Source organism: Pipistrellus kuhlii, unplaced genomic scaffold, assembly GCF_014108245.1.
Source record: "Pipistrellus kuhlii isolate mPipKuh1 unplaced genomic scaffold, mPipKuh1.p scaffold_m20_p_2, whole genome shotgun sequence".
Classification (NCBI taxonomy): domain Eukaryota; kingdom Metazoa; phylum Chordata; class Mammalia; order Chiroptera; family Vespertilionidae; genus Pipistrellus; species Pipistrellus kuhlii.
In genome coordinates, this window is record NW_023425515.1 from 33,153,698 (window position 1) to 33,166,991 (window position 13,294).

At 35.7% G+C, this 13,294-nt stretch overlaps 2 protein-coding genes across 8 annotated transcripts in view; one reads left to right on the top strand and one right to left on the bottom strand.

The window, feature by feature from the left end:
- MFN1 (mitofusin 1) overlaps positions 1-6,703 on the top strand; it is a 32,860-nt gene extending 26,157 nt beyond the window's left edge. For all 7 annotated transcript variants that reach the window (XM_045583710.1, XM_045583711.1, XM_045583713.1 and 4 more), the window contains 3 exons: positions 558-754; positions 2,717-2,851; positions 4,647-6,703. In XM_045583710.1, the coding sequence (XP_045439666.1) occupies positions 558-754; positions 2,717-2,851; positions 4,647-4,728 (414 nt within the window). In that variant the 3' untranslated portion in view covers positions 4,729-6,703. The remainder of the gene's footprint in view (positions 1-557; positions 755-2,716; positions 2,852-4,646) is intronic.
- Positions 6,704-9,019: 2,316 nt separating this feature from the next.
- The window catches only part of GNB4 (G protein subunit beta 4), a 37,478-nt gene continuing 33,203 nt past the window's right edge, over positions 9,020-13,294 (bottom strand). Inside the window, exon 10 of the mRNA XM_036447342.2 lies at positions 9,020-12,594. Coding sequence (XP_036303235.1) covers positions 12,488-12,594 — 107 coding nt within the window. The 3' untranslated portion in view covers positions 9,020-12,487. The remainder of the gene's footprint in view (positions 12,595-13,294) is intronic.

Genomic DNA, 13,294 nt, shown 5'->3' on the forward strand with positions numbered 1-13,294 from the left:
ATTAACACTATATACATTTTTTTAAATTCATCTTTAGGAAAGAAATACCACCAACTAGTTCATCCTTCAACAATGCTTTCCAACTATTTTTCCACCACAGCACACAAAGAAATGGTTTATATATGAAGTAACAAGAATGATCCAGTTCCCATATCTAATCTTATCTAAATACCAAAAGGATCTGCCTTAAAGTAGTAACGTTTACTTCTTAGTAGTAGTTCTTACATGTTAAAAAATAAAATTCATATCATTAACAGTATCAATTTACAAGTTTTGGTTTTTGAAACCTAACCTAAAAGAAATAACCTCCTTTTTCAAGATGTATTAAATCATTTCACCAAATATCTAGCAGGTTATCAAACTTCTTGCCTGATATTTACATGCTACTACTCTTTCAGCTTGTTTGGTTTTTGATAACTTTAGGTTCTCTTAGAGAATGAATATAAATTTCTTAAACATGGATCTGACTCATAAAATCTATAGCTCAATCTCCTTTGAGTACAATCTCCCCAGCGGTGTTTTTCTTTGTCAAAGTAAGCTGTAAATTTATCTTTCAGATTTGGAAAACTGTAGGCTGGAAACTCATATCTCTTTCATTAAGTATGTATGGAGCTTTATATCTTTATGAAAGGCTGGCCTGGACCACCCGAGCCAAAGAGAGAGCTTTTAAGCAGCAGTTTGTGAACTATGCAACTGAGAAACTGCAGATGATTGTTAGCTTCACAAGTGCAAACTGCAGCCATCAAGTACAACAGTAAGTTGAGAAATTCATCTCCATGAGAAAAAAGAAAAATTCATCTTCAGCTTTAAAAAAGAGCGGGTATATTAAAATATGCCATGCATGCAGAAATAAGAGTATAGTGCAAAGATTACAATGTGAACCCATTTGTTGTTAACATAAATAATGTGGATCCATTGAATATCTTCTTTTATGTATCATAAATATTTCATTGATTTAGTAAAAATATGTAGAATTCCAGTTAAGTCAGTGCATAATAATCTGTATTTAGATACTACTGAGAGATGAATTAAAAAGTTCATGATTACAACTTAATGGAAGACATAATTTACATCATTATGATAACAGTAAAAAGTGATCACTTAAGAGCTTTTTAATATGAGGCACTAGAATCTGAAATCATGAAAGTTAGTGGATCAATATAGATTTCCTAGAGGATGGGTAGAATGTACAAAATGGGAAGATACAGACAGAGAAAACAGCCCAAACCAAAGGCAGGAGGGTAGAGGAAAAGGAATGTTTTCAGAAACAGAATTTCAGTGAGAAATGTATATATGGGGGTGGGGAGTACATTCAAGAATGAACCTAACAGTAGGATAGGAGCCTGAGTACTTAGGAATCCTGGAAGTGATATCATTAATATTTAGCCCTAGGACAGGACAGATAGCTTTGCAGTGGTGTGGTGTATATAGAATGGTTTAGATTAAGGAGATAAGAATTTGCAGGGAGATTGTATTGTTTCAGACACAAGATGAAAACCTAATAGAGCTATAGAGAATGAAGACTATGAGGACATAGATTTGAGACCACTGAATTAGTTCATTCATTTACCAAATAGTTATTGAACTCCTGTTTTATATAATAGATTTTTTTAAATTTGTTCTTTGTTTTTGTTTTTTTATTCCTCACCTGAGGATATTTTTTTCCTTTGATTTTTAGACAGAGTGGAAGGGAGGAGGAGAGAGAAACATTGATGTAAGAGAGACACATCCATTGGTTGCCTCCCGAATAGGAGGGGATCTAGACTGCAACCACTGAGCAAAACCAACAAGGGCATATATAATAGTTTTAATTTTATATTAAGGAAGATCTTTCTCCTATTGAATATAGGTGGACCTCCGAACAGAAATCAGCTGGGATTCACATAAAAACAAAGTTAATAAAGCTTTCCATACAACTGATGGTCAAACATTTATTTTCTACCATGTGACAGTAACTGCTAGATGTTATAGGAAATAAAAAGTTAAAGATAACTTGATCCTTATCCTAGAGGATATCACACTCTAATGGAGATAACTTTAACTAATTACTCAGTGAAAGTAATACTAGCTGTATATTAATTTAATAAAACATTAAAATAATGAAAGATGCTTCATTTGTTCAGTATTTGTAATTAAAGATCATGGAATGGGAAAGATGTACAGGAGAATAATTGGCAGAGAAAAATGAGTACCGTAAGCCAGTTAATGATATTATAGAAATATATACCTGCTAGGCATGTTCCCAGTTACAAAATATAACATGAACTAGCACGCAAAAGAAGTAATGCCCTTTGATTCAGAAACATGATTAAATGTTATGATTTAAAGTATTTTTTTGTATAAGTTAATAGGATTAATGAAATTTTCTTTTCTGTTCTCAGTAATTATTTTTATGGCAGGAGGTGAGTAAGGTTTACTGTGCTTCTGAAGAAATATACCCATCTTTTGCCTTTTTATAGCTTGTTCATGTTTACAACCATATGGCAGTGGAAATAGTGCCTATTGAACATTGTTCTTGAAGCCAGATGGAATTAGGCCCACAGTCATATTAAACTTACAAGTTCCATGCCTCCCTCATCCCATTCTTAGCACTTTGTTCTTTAAAACCTTATGTTTTTAAGAGTATTTTAAACTTGTGATCTTTTATATAATCTTTTGAAAGCCCATGCATTTTAAGACATTTGTGATAGCTGATAAAATTGTTTTTTATTTTAAGGGAAATGGCAACCACTTTTGCTCGCCTTTGCCAACAAGTTGATATTACACAAAAACACCTGGAAGAAGAAATTGCTAGATTTTCCAAAGAGATAGATCAATTGGAGGACATACAAAACAATTCAAAGCTTTTAAGGTACTTAAAGCATTTTTTTCTCCATAATATGAACATTTATTGGTCTCATTACCAAAATATAATTATGTAAATCACAAATGATTATATTAAAACTATCTTTCTGATGGCTTAAATTATAATATTGAATATTTCATATTTAATTCCATAGTTTTGAAATTTCAATGAATGCTAATTTCAACTGATGTAAATGAATGCTTTTAGATGTCAACTTAGAACTCTTTGTTAAACTATATTAGTCCCTTTTGAGAGCATAAGTTCTGTAATTAAAAGTATCACTTTTTAGTCCTGTATTTCCAAGACTCATAACTTCCATTTTCACTGGGGAATATTCAGGCTATAAAAAACAAGTAGTATAATGTGGAATTCTGGTTTAATATGGTTTATCATGGATTCTTCGGGGGTCTAAATTCTGTTTTAGGGGACAAGTTTCACCATGTGGTCTCTACTTCTTGGCAATTAACAACTTTCCACTTCATTACCCATTTGCTGGTTTACTTATGACTGAGGAAATCATTAAGGATCAGTTAGTCCCTGCTGCTACTTACCAGGATAACTACTACATAAAGTTGCCCACATAAGAGCAGTTTGAAATGTCTGCAAATTGGAGAGGCTGTCCTTGTGTCCTGAATTTTGAGACGTCTATTTAAAGCACGTGTGGTCATGTCTGTCCATGGTGTCCCACTCTGACAGCAGGCACACTCTCAGTGCACCTCAGCCTCAGGCTCTATCAAGTGAGATCTTCTCAGAGACAACCTTTCAAAGTTGGTAAAAATATATGCAATAGAAGTTTTTTTGTTTTTTTACTTAGGGAGGTTTTTAAATAGTGTTCTATCTTGTCATAGCAAAACATAAATGATAAAACAGATAATTGGCACTTATGTACTTTAATGATTTGGGCTGGACTGACTTGAATAAGTATGAATATTTTTGATCTCCTAATTCATCCTTTTTCTAAGAGGAAAATAAAATATATATATCACTAGAGGCCTGATGCACAAAATTCATGCAAGAGTAGGCCTTCCCTCTGCTACCAGTACTGGCTTCCCTCTGGCACCCAGGACCTGGGCTTCTTCAGAAGGACATCCAGTCTAATTAGCATATTACGCTTTTATTATAGATAATTGGAATCTCCATTGTTACTGGATCTGGCTCAGCCATTGAGATAGAACTTATCTAGTATTTCAGAAGAGTGGTCCGAAGAAATATACAGTAGAATTCATATGTACATTTAACTTATATGACCTCAAGTATGTGCACTCAACAAAACAAGTCCAAGATAAAAAGAAAGGGAGAAGCTCGTTCAAGTATATGTGTGTGTGCCCTAGCACAGTATAAGAATGAGAGACCAAGTCTGTGTTCCTTAATCAGTTTTAGGTCCAGTTTTTCTCCTCGTATGATCAGTTGGCAATCAAATACAATTCTAGTATTTAAAAAAAATTTTTTTTTTGTATACCATAGTCCATATATAAAACCACTTATTCTGTACTTGATGCTTAAAGAGAATTCAAAGACAGTTATAACGTGACTTAGGCTTTGACTCCCATGAAAGGCAATAGGACTCCCATTTCCTGTGCTTTTTAGTAATTCTTTTAAGTCCTGAGCATTGAACTCTGTTTATTGCAGAGCTGTAGTAGCACATAAAGTACTCTTAAAAGGGTATTTATAGTGTAGTCTGAGTTCAGATGAATGTAGCAGCAGTTGGCTAGTGTATTTTTTTCTTTACTTTTTGAGATTCGATGGAATGCGTTTTTAAATTGACCTTAATGATTTTGGTGTTTTCATTTTTTTAAATTAGAAATAAAGCTGTTCGACTTAAAAATGAGCTGGAGAATTTTACTAAGCAGTTTCTACATTCAAGCAATGAAGAAGAATCTTAACAATAGAAATCGCTTTGGTGATCATCATAGAAGAAAAATGCAACTTGGATGATTTGGGACAGTTATTTTTATGAAATGATTTTAAATATGAATTGTACTCACTATACCTAAGTAGCAAATTCTTGTGTAGATTCTGGTAATGATCTATCTCAGGGTGTTTGCATTTCTGAAGAGTGTTATTGTATCTCTTAATTTAATTCTGGGTAAAGAACAGGCTAAGTTGTTTGATGTGTTGAAGTGATGAATTAAGAACAGCAGAACCAATTATGTGACCCCTGAGGGGTGGGGCCTTACTCTTAATTAGGGCTCTCTTTGTTTTTGCTTCTGAAACACTCTTCTTCCTGGCATCCAGGAGTTAGAGAATGCTCTTTCTCAAAACTAATTTTTGATGTCACTTTAATGGGAATAGTCACTTTTGTTTTATACCTACGTTGTTTTAACCACCAAAAAGGAGTATGTAATGTTCTTGAGTGTATTATCTTGCAAGTTACAGTCATTTTTGCCTTTCTGGCAGGTATGTAAACCACTAATAAATAAGCTGTTGTTTACTCCTTATATTCCCATTAAAGCTAATGTAAAGCAGTATAAAGTTTGTTATTCTAAAAGTATCTGGGTCGAAATAGCTTCCTGATGTTTCTAGAGAAACATTTTCAGCTTCAGCTATGAGTACAGTAAGGGAAGCTAAGTTTTAGAAGTTTGAAGTGATAAAAACAGCCAGAGATGGGAGGTCTGAATTTTGAGTGGTTATAGTCATGTACAAATTCTGTTCTTCAGAAGGTATTTGTTGAGGATACTGATGAATTGTCCCCCTGTGGTGGTTTTCCTTTTATTGTATGAATTTGCCAGGGCATGGTTAAAAATTATCACTGTATTTTTTAGTTTAATGAAATGTTTATGGTTTCAAGTACTGTGTGTGTTTGTTAAAAACTAATTGAAACTTACATGGAAACATTTTAAAAATGACATTCTAGGGCTTTGTTATGCAGAAGGGAGCCCGGAGGACCACCAGATCAGCATCAATCCCCTGGCCTAGGTGCTTGTGAGAAAGCAAGGAGGACACTGTTTCTTCTCCATGGGAGGAATGACGTTCAGGCTCCTTTCTTCTCGTAATACTCAGTGCTTCCTTTTCTGTGCCTTTGAGGCTCCTGGATGCCATTCTCTCTTTTCACAGCTGGTGCAACAACACTGTTTTGCAGAATATTTTAAGGAGAATATTATTTAGGTCATAAGCCTTTCAAAAATATATTTTTATGCAGGTCAGATACTAGAATGCCAAATGTGCAATAAATATTAATTTGTAGCTTTTGTTTTTGCTTTTTAACCAAAATTGGTACAGGCCACCAACAAGTGTGGATCAGGTAACACCTGCAGCATGAAAACTTGATGTCTAAAGTTACAGGCTCTAGTTCTTAAATTTATACAAAGTACTTGAAATTTTGAAGCAGCATATTGGTTTGGTATAAACTCATTAGTATACTACTGTGGTTCTCAAAGTTTGGTCCTTGGATCAACAGTATCACTTGTCAACTTGTAAGAGTTATACATTCTTGAGCCATAGACCCAAGAATCGAACACTAGCTCTGGGGGTCAGCATTCTGTTAAAAGATGACATACAGGTCATCCTGATGCATGCTAACATTTGGGAAGTGCAGGAATTATGATTCTGGTATATAAGTTTGTAGTAAGTTTTCCATCACCAGTTTGAACGCATTCCAACTGATCAAGTTTGAAAATATGTGAATGTTGGAAATGGACACTAAAATAATAAGACCCAACCTTTATGCCTAGAGGTAAGTGCACCTATGACTCAGCCCATGAATTCTATGAAATCATGTAAGTTACACCTGATGTAATTCAGAGTTCTTGTTCACTATGTGTTTGCATATTAATTTATAAACTTTGTATAACCTCAAACTTTTTACAAAATTACATGCAAACTTGCAAGGTGAGAATAAAACTTTTGTCTGACAGTTGATAAATGTAGCATTTATACTGGCATTTAATGAGTCTTGCTCTTAATTTTATGGTAGATATATAAACTACCTTGGGCAGACTGTCGCATCTAATTCTAGCCCTGACAGGTTTGGCTCAGTGGATGGCACTTCACTATGGGTACAGTTCCAGTCAAGGACACTTCCGGTTTGCCTGCTTGATCCCCAGTAGGGGTCATGCTGAAGGCAGCCGATCAGTGATTCTCTTCTATCATTGATATTTCTGTCTTTCCCATTCCCTTTCTCTCTGAAATCAATAAAAATATATTTTTTAAAAACAAAAACCCTATAAGCAATGGAATTATTTATCCTAAGGGAGTTTCAGGGAAAGAAGGACTTAATTTTGCTTTTTAATGAAAATTTGCAGTCCTTTTAAGGGTAAGCTAATATAGTACTAATGTAGCACCACGATCTCTTGCTCTGGAAGCTCATTACAAATCCACTAGAGGCCTGGGGCATGAAATTCATGCCCGGGAGGAGGGGGAGGAGGAGTCCCTCAGCCTGACCTGCACCCTCTCCAACCCGGGACCCCTCAGGGAAAGACTGACTGCATCTTGCAATCCAGGACCACTGGCTCCTAACCACTCACCTGCCTGATTGCCCCTAACTGCTCCCCTTCTTGCCTTTATAACATTGGCTTGGAGTTTAGTTCTGGAACTTAATATTAAAATCTAAATTTGACTTAAAATATACCACATGAAATCTGGTTAAAGTACTTTATTGATTACAATATCAATTCACAGCCGACATTTCACAGAGCTACTGTACAAATAAAGGAATGAATCACTGTAAGAAAGACCCAAGAATACTGTTAAATCATGGAACAAATCCATCTTTTGTTTGGTTTAAAGCTCTTACAAGAACTTTAATCTAGTATGTTCACCTCTTCCATAGTTGTACTATTGACATTCCAAGTCAGTTGGCTACAAGTGTGTAAAAACCATTCTAAGTGAAAAAATTTTAATCAAACTTTAAAAACCCACTTAGAGGTGAATGCTTTTGGTAAGAATGTGCAAATGCAGTGTTCAGATGCTTCTTTGTCAAGGAAAAGAAGAAAAAAAAAGGATAGAGCACCATTGTGTGACAAGTCAAAGGCTGGCAATACGAAGTATATATCTCCAAGGTTCTTTAAGAAATATTGTATGATTTTTTTTTTCTTCTCTTTTTGGTCAGCCACATTGAACACAACCAGTTTTTTTCATAGTGCTGCATTATCTTATAGGGTAATTGGATTAAGAAAAAAATGACGAAATTTTATCAACATGCCAACAAATTTGCTAAATATAAGTTGTACCTCTAAAACGGTGCTAATACATTCAAATACAAACCATTTTCATGAGTACCTATGGTAACGAATATTTTTTAAAACCCTAAAATTAGGACAACTCAAAATGAACGAGGGTAAAACGGGTATAAAGTACTTTACATTCAACTTAATCAAATTTAGAATGCCATTTTTATTATTGTGCTACCTTTCCTCACAAGACAGACAGTTGAGCTTGTGGGTCTTAAAAATTCTAACAGGATAAGAGAAAGTTTAAAATTTTGCTTTCCACATGGCAAAAGGGGAACTAGAAGCTGAATATAGTAATTTTTTTAAAAAATTGTTTAGGCCTACACCCTAAAGACTAGAAAAATTGTAGAAAGGAAATTATTAAAATAAGCTTTTGGGAGGTTAATCAGTTTTCATATGTTTATATATAACAAATAAACCACGATTATTTTGTTAGGTTTTTTTGTTTTGTTTTTTGTTTTAAATATATTTTATTGATTTTTTTACAGAGAGGAAGAGAGAGGGATAGAAAGTTAGAAACATCGATGAAAGAGAATCATTGATTAGCTGCCTCTTGCACACCCCCCACTAGGGATGTGCCCACAACCAAGGTACATGCCCTTGACCAGAATGCAGGCCCATGCTCTATCCACTGAGCCAAACTGGTTTCGGCTATTTTGTTAGTTTTTTTTTTTTTTTTTAATATATTTTATTGATTTCAGAGAGGGAGAAACATCAATGATGAGAGAAAAATAGATCCTGCCTCTTGCATGTCCCCTACTGAGTGTTGAGCCCACAACCCAGGCATATGCCTCTGACCAGGAATTGAACTGTGACCTCCTGGTTCATAGGTCAATGTTCAATCACTGAACCTCGCTGGCGGGGCTTATGTGAGACATTCACTGTTCAAAGCATAAGCTTCCCTGAAGGTTTTCACTTTTAAAATTGTCAGTTGGTATTATTAAATCTAAGACCTCAAAAATGCTGGGTAAGGTCAATTGTATAATATTTCACAGCATTTTTTTTAAACAGTAATTGCATTTTCTCACCTGGAGAAGTCAACATCTATTAGGTTAACTTTTAAATTGTTTACCCCATACTCCAGAAGCACTTACATCCATTATGTTTAACAGACTACACTTTTGTCATATTCATCAGTTCACCTGAATCTAAAAGAACTATTATACTTGTTAAGTCTCTTATTATTGAAATATTAATCCCAAATCTTTGCCTCTATGAACATTGATCTCAATATGGTGTCTGTAACCTTGGAGTCACAAGTATAGAGGGACTAGCTCATGGTTGCAAGAAGTCCTTTTTTGAGCAGGTTTTTGGGTGATTTAGTTAACCACATGGCAGGCCACTATTTGTTTTAGAAAAGAATATATGTTTTTAAAATATTTTAAGAAAATTCTTGTCAGATCTTTAAAAACTTTGAGGTGATTAGAGAGTCTACAAATAAAACTTGTTTCTCATAAGGTTAAAAAAAAAAAAAAGGTTCAGTTAACTCCAATGTATTTTTTTTAATTCTCACCTGATTATATTTTTCCCATTGATATTTTAAAGAGGGCGGTATGGGAGAGAGACAAATAACGTGAGAGAGAGAGACATTGATTGGTTGCCTCTTGCACATTCCCCAACAGGGGCCAAGTCCCAACTGCAGGCAACTTATGTGCCTTAGTCCAGGAATCCAAACCTGTGACCCTTTGGTTGGCGGCTGATGCTCCAACCCCTAAGCCAAAACAGCCATATTTTTTTCTTTTTTAATATATTTTACTGATTTTTTAAGAGGGAGAGGGATAGAAACATCGATGAGAAACATCAACCAGCTGCCTCCTGCACACTACCTACTGGGTGTGTGCCCGCAACTATGGTACATGCTCTTTTTTTTTTTAATTTCTTTATTAAGGTATCACATATTCGTTCTCAACCCCCCATTCCAATCCCCCACTTCTCCCCACTTATGCCCTCACCCCCGTTGTCCTTGACCATTGGTTAGGCTCATATGTATGCACACAAGTCCTTTGGTTGATTTCTCCCCTTTATTCCCACCCTCCTTTTGAGGTCCAACAATCTGACCCATAACTCCTTATCTCCGGGTATGTTCTTGTCATCAGTCTAGGTACATGCTCTTGACCAGAATCGAACCTGGGATCCTTGAATCCGCAGGCCGATCCTCGATCCACTGAGCCAAACCAGCCAGGGCCATATTCTTGATGATACAAGTTCTCTAAAACCATTTGGCCATATTTTTTAAGTCTTCAAAAACTAAAATTCAAGCTACAGTGTTTCTACGAATTATACATTGTTCTTTGAACATCAGGAAGTCTCATGAACAACAGAATTAATCAGCTGAACTTAAATTGCAAGTAAATATATTTACCAACTGGAACCCTTATTACTGGAAAGCAAAAATTTAATAAATGTGATAAGGAGGTTAACATCTGGTCATGTGTAATAAGCCATAATCTTAGTAGGTTTCAGTTACCTGGTACATATTTAATTATGGGAATTGCTTTACAGCTATCCACATAAACACAGTAAAAGAAATCATTTTGATCAACATGTTTAAGACCATAGAACTATAGTTTGTGTGCCTCTCACTAAAGTTCCTAGAATAACTGTACAGAGGGGATTGCTCTCTACACAAGGCTATTTTCACATGGCAGAAGTGCTTAAGATTTTGGAATGAATAGCTGAATTACATGGCATACCCTCACCCCCTTTTGTATTTTGCTTTACAATACTCTTGTCTATTCTCAAAGAGCTGCTCTTTACGAAGTGATATAGCCCACAAATATTAATAGCAAAAAGTTCATAGAAATCTGTATATAAATGAATATATGTTCATGCCTGCCATCTACAAGTATGTTTTTTGGACCCATATCTTAATCTTCCTTTATTCATTTTATTCTCTTTTCAATATCAACTGATGTTAAAACTGACTTCATTATAGTTGGTGCACTTACTAGCACATTCACGATATAAAAATGAGAACTGACATAAAAAATGGGAGTATTTAGGGTTCCAGGTGATCAAAAGTTAACAGAGACCTAACTCAACAGTGACGGTTTATTGATTTAACAGTACACTTCTATAATGTATCAGGATAACCCATGACTTCACCATCAAGCAGACTAACAGTCTTCCCATGGCAATCATTCAGATTTATTTGTAGGAGAAAATCCAAGGGGGAGAGTATCTTTGTTTTAAATCCATGATGGCTCAGTCTAGTAATAGACAACATTTTATTCCATTGACAAGCAGCAGGATGACTTGCTTCGTATTTTCTTCTGGCCCCTTTAGTACTTACTCTTGGAATGTTCCTCTTGGCCTTAAAATGGAGCCACTTGGATCTGGCCATTCTTCGAAGCAGAGCCACACCACTTAGAAACCAATATTTTGTGTGAAGGAAAGAAATTCAAAGAGCAGAGCTTAAATGTTTCCCTTTTAAAATGTGACAGTTTACATCAATTCAGATTTCATATGTGTGAACATAATTCATAAAGCCACCCCATCACAACTATAACTACTCAGATCTAGTGATTGGTTACATTTTACACTTTGCAAAACAACGCTATCCTATTTCCTTCGGTTTAGATGCGCACTGACAGAACACTGGGGGAAGTGCATCCATGTCCTGGAATAATGAGTCTACTCTACAAACTCAGTTCTGGAATATGAAACCAATAGGGAAGTTCAGCTATGTAGAGGATTACCCAGAGTGTTATTTGATCATAATCTGCTTTTTAAAATGCCAAGAATCATTTATATGAGATTATTGCTGTCTGCCTATTAATAAAGTTCTTTACATAGGTCTGAAGATTCAGAGTGAAATCTCCATCCCCGACCCTTCAGATTATCTTCCCCTCAAAGGACTGAAATGAGCACTTAGGTAAACTGATAAGATGGCAAAGGATGCACCAAGAAACTAATGAAACTCAAAAGGGCTCTCCTCAGGCACCTACCTGTCAGCATTCTTAACACAGTGAGCAACCAGGATCTTTTAAATTAAAAAGGGATCTCAGAATTCAAGGAGACTCTTCAAACCTAAGGACAGACACATGGTATTACCTCCACCTATTACTGTACCTGGTGTTCCCAGTACAGGAAGAAAAAAAGTGACATTTCTGATGTATACAAAGTTTAAAATGAAGTTCATCAATGAAAGTAAACATGACGGGTTGCTATAATGTGTACATTTTGTTCTACACAAACAAAACAATAGACAGTGAAAGCAAAACTTCAAGGTTAAATGAGCTCAATGCACTGGTCCTTTTGATCTTAGCAAGCACCTTTGCCTTTTTTCTTTCTTTCTTTTTTTTTCATTCTTTTCTGTTTTGTAGTTTACTGGAAGATTCCTTTTGTATGTAGTAATCTCAATAGAAAAATTTTCAACCGCAAATATAAGACAATTTTTTTTTTTATCACAGCTATAGGCTGTAGCACTGATTTCTCCAGATAACAATAGAGAACAGCAAAATTGTATGCACGGTTAATTCCAGATTCTAAGAAAACTGTCCCATGAGCCTGTTGCCACAGCCATGCCATCGTCAGTTACACCCAGACAGCTAACTCGGTTGTCATGACCAGCAAGAACACCTGAAAAACAAAGCCAGTAAATAGCGATGGCACGTTTTAAACTAAAGCATATGTTTAAAAATATAGGAAGCAAACACATTTTTGTTTTGTTATGGGTGCTAATTGATTCAACCCGGGCAAAACACCTAATACTTCCAAAAAGTAATTGGCTTTGGGCAACAGAAAGCACCAAAATGCAAACTGTGAACTTCCCTATAATGTCTTAAGAAAATTACTCCTGGGAATGTTCATGTACTTTTACTCCCTCAAAAACCTCAAGAACTGCTTAGGAATTTTAAAGGGTAAGGACAAAATCCCACAAAGACGATGAGGGTATGAAAGCAGGCAATGGCTACAAAGCTAGATGGTGGGGACTGTGTTAGTGCACCCTAAAATGCTCAGTTCATAGCAAATGGCCTGGTAAGCCCAGAAACAAAATTACGCTGCAGAACCTCCCAAAGGGTCAGGTCCTAGTGAGCCCGGGCATCTATCTGTGGAACCAGGTGGCAGCAGAGCTGGGGCAAACGCAGATGCTAGAAAGTGTTCAGGAATCAGCCTTCCCCGATGTCCTGCACTGCAGAGCCAGGTGACTCCAGCGTGCACCAAGACATGGGGCTGTAGAGACTTATTTGCTGGAGAATAAAGAAGAATCTCTTAACCGGAAAAAAACAAACAAAAAAAAACAAACAGGCCCAGTTGAGATTGGTAGAACTGTGCTGAA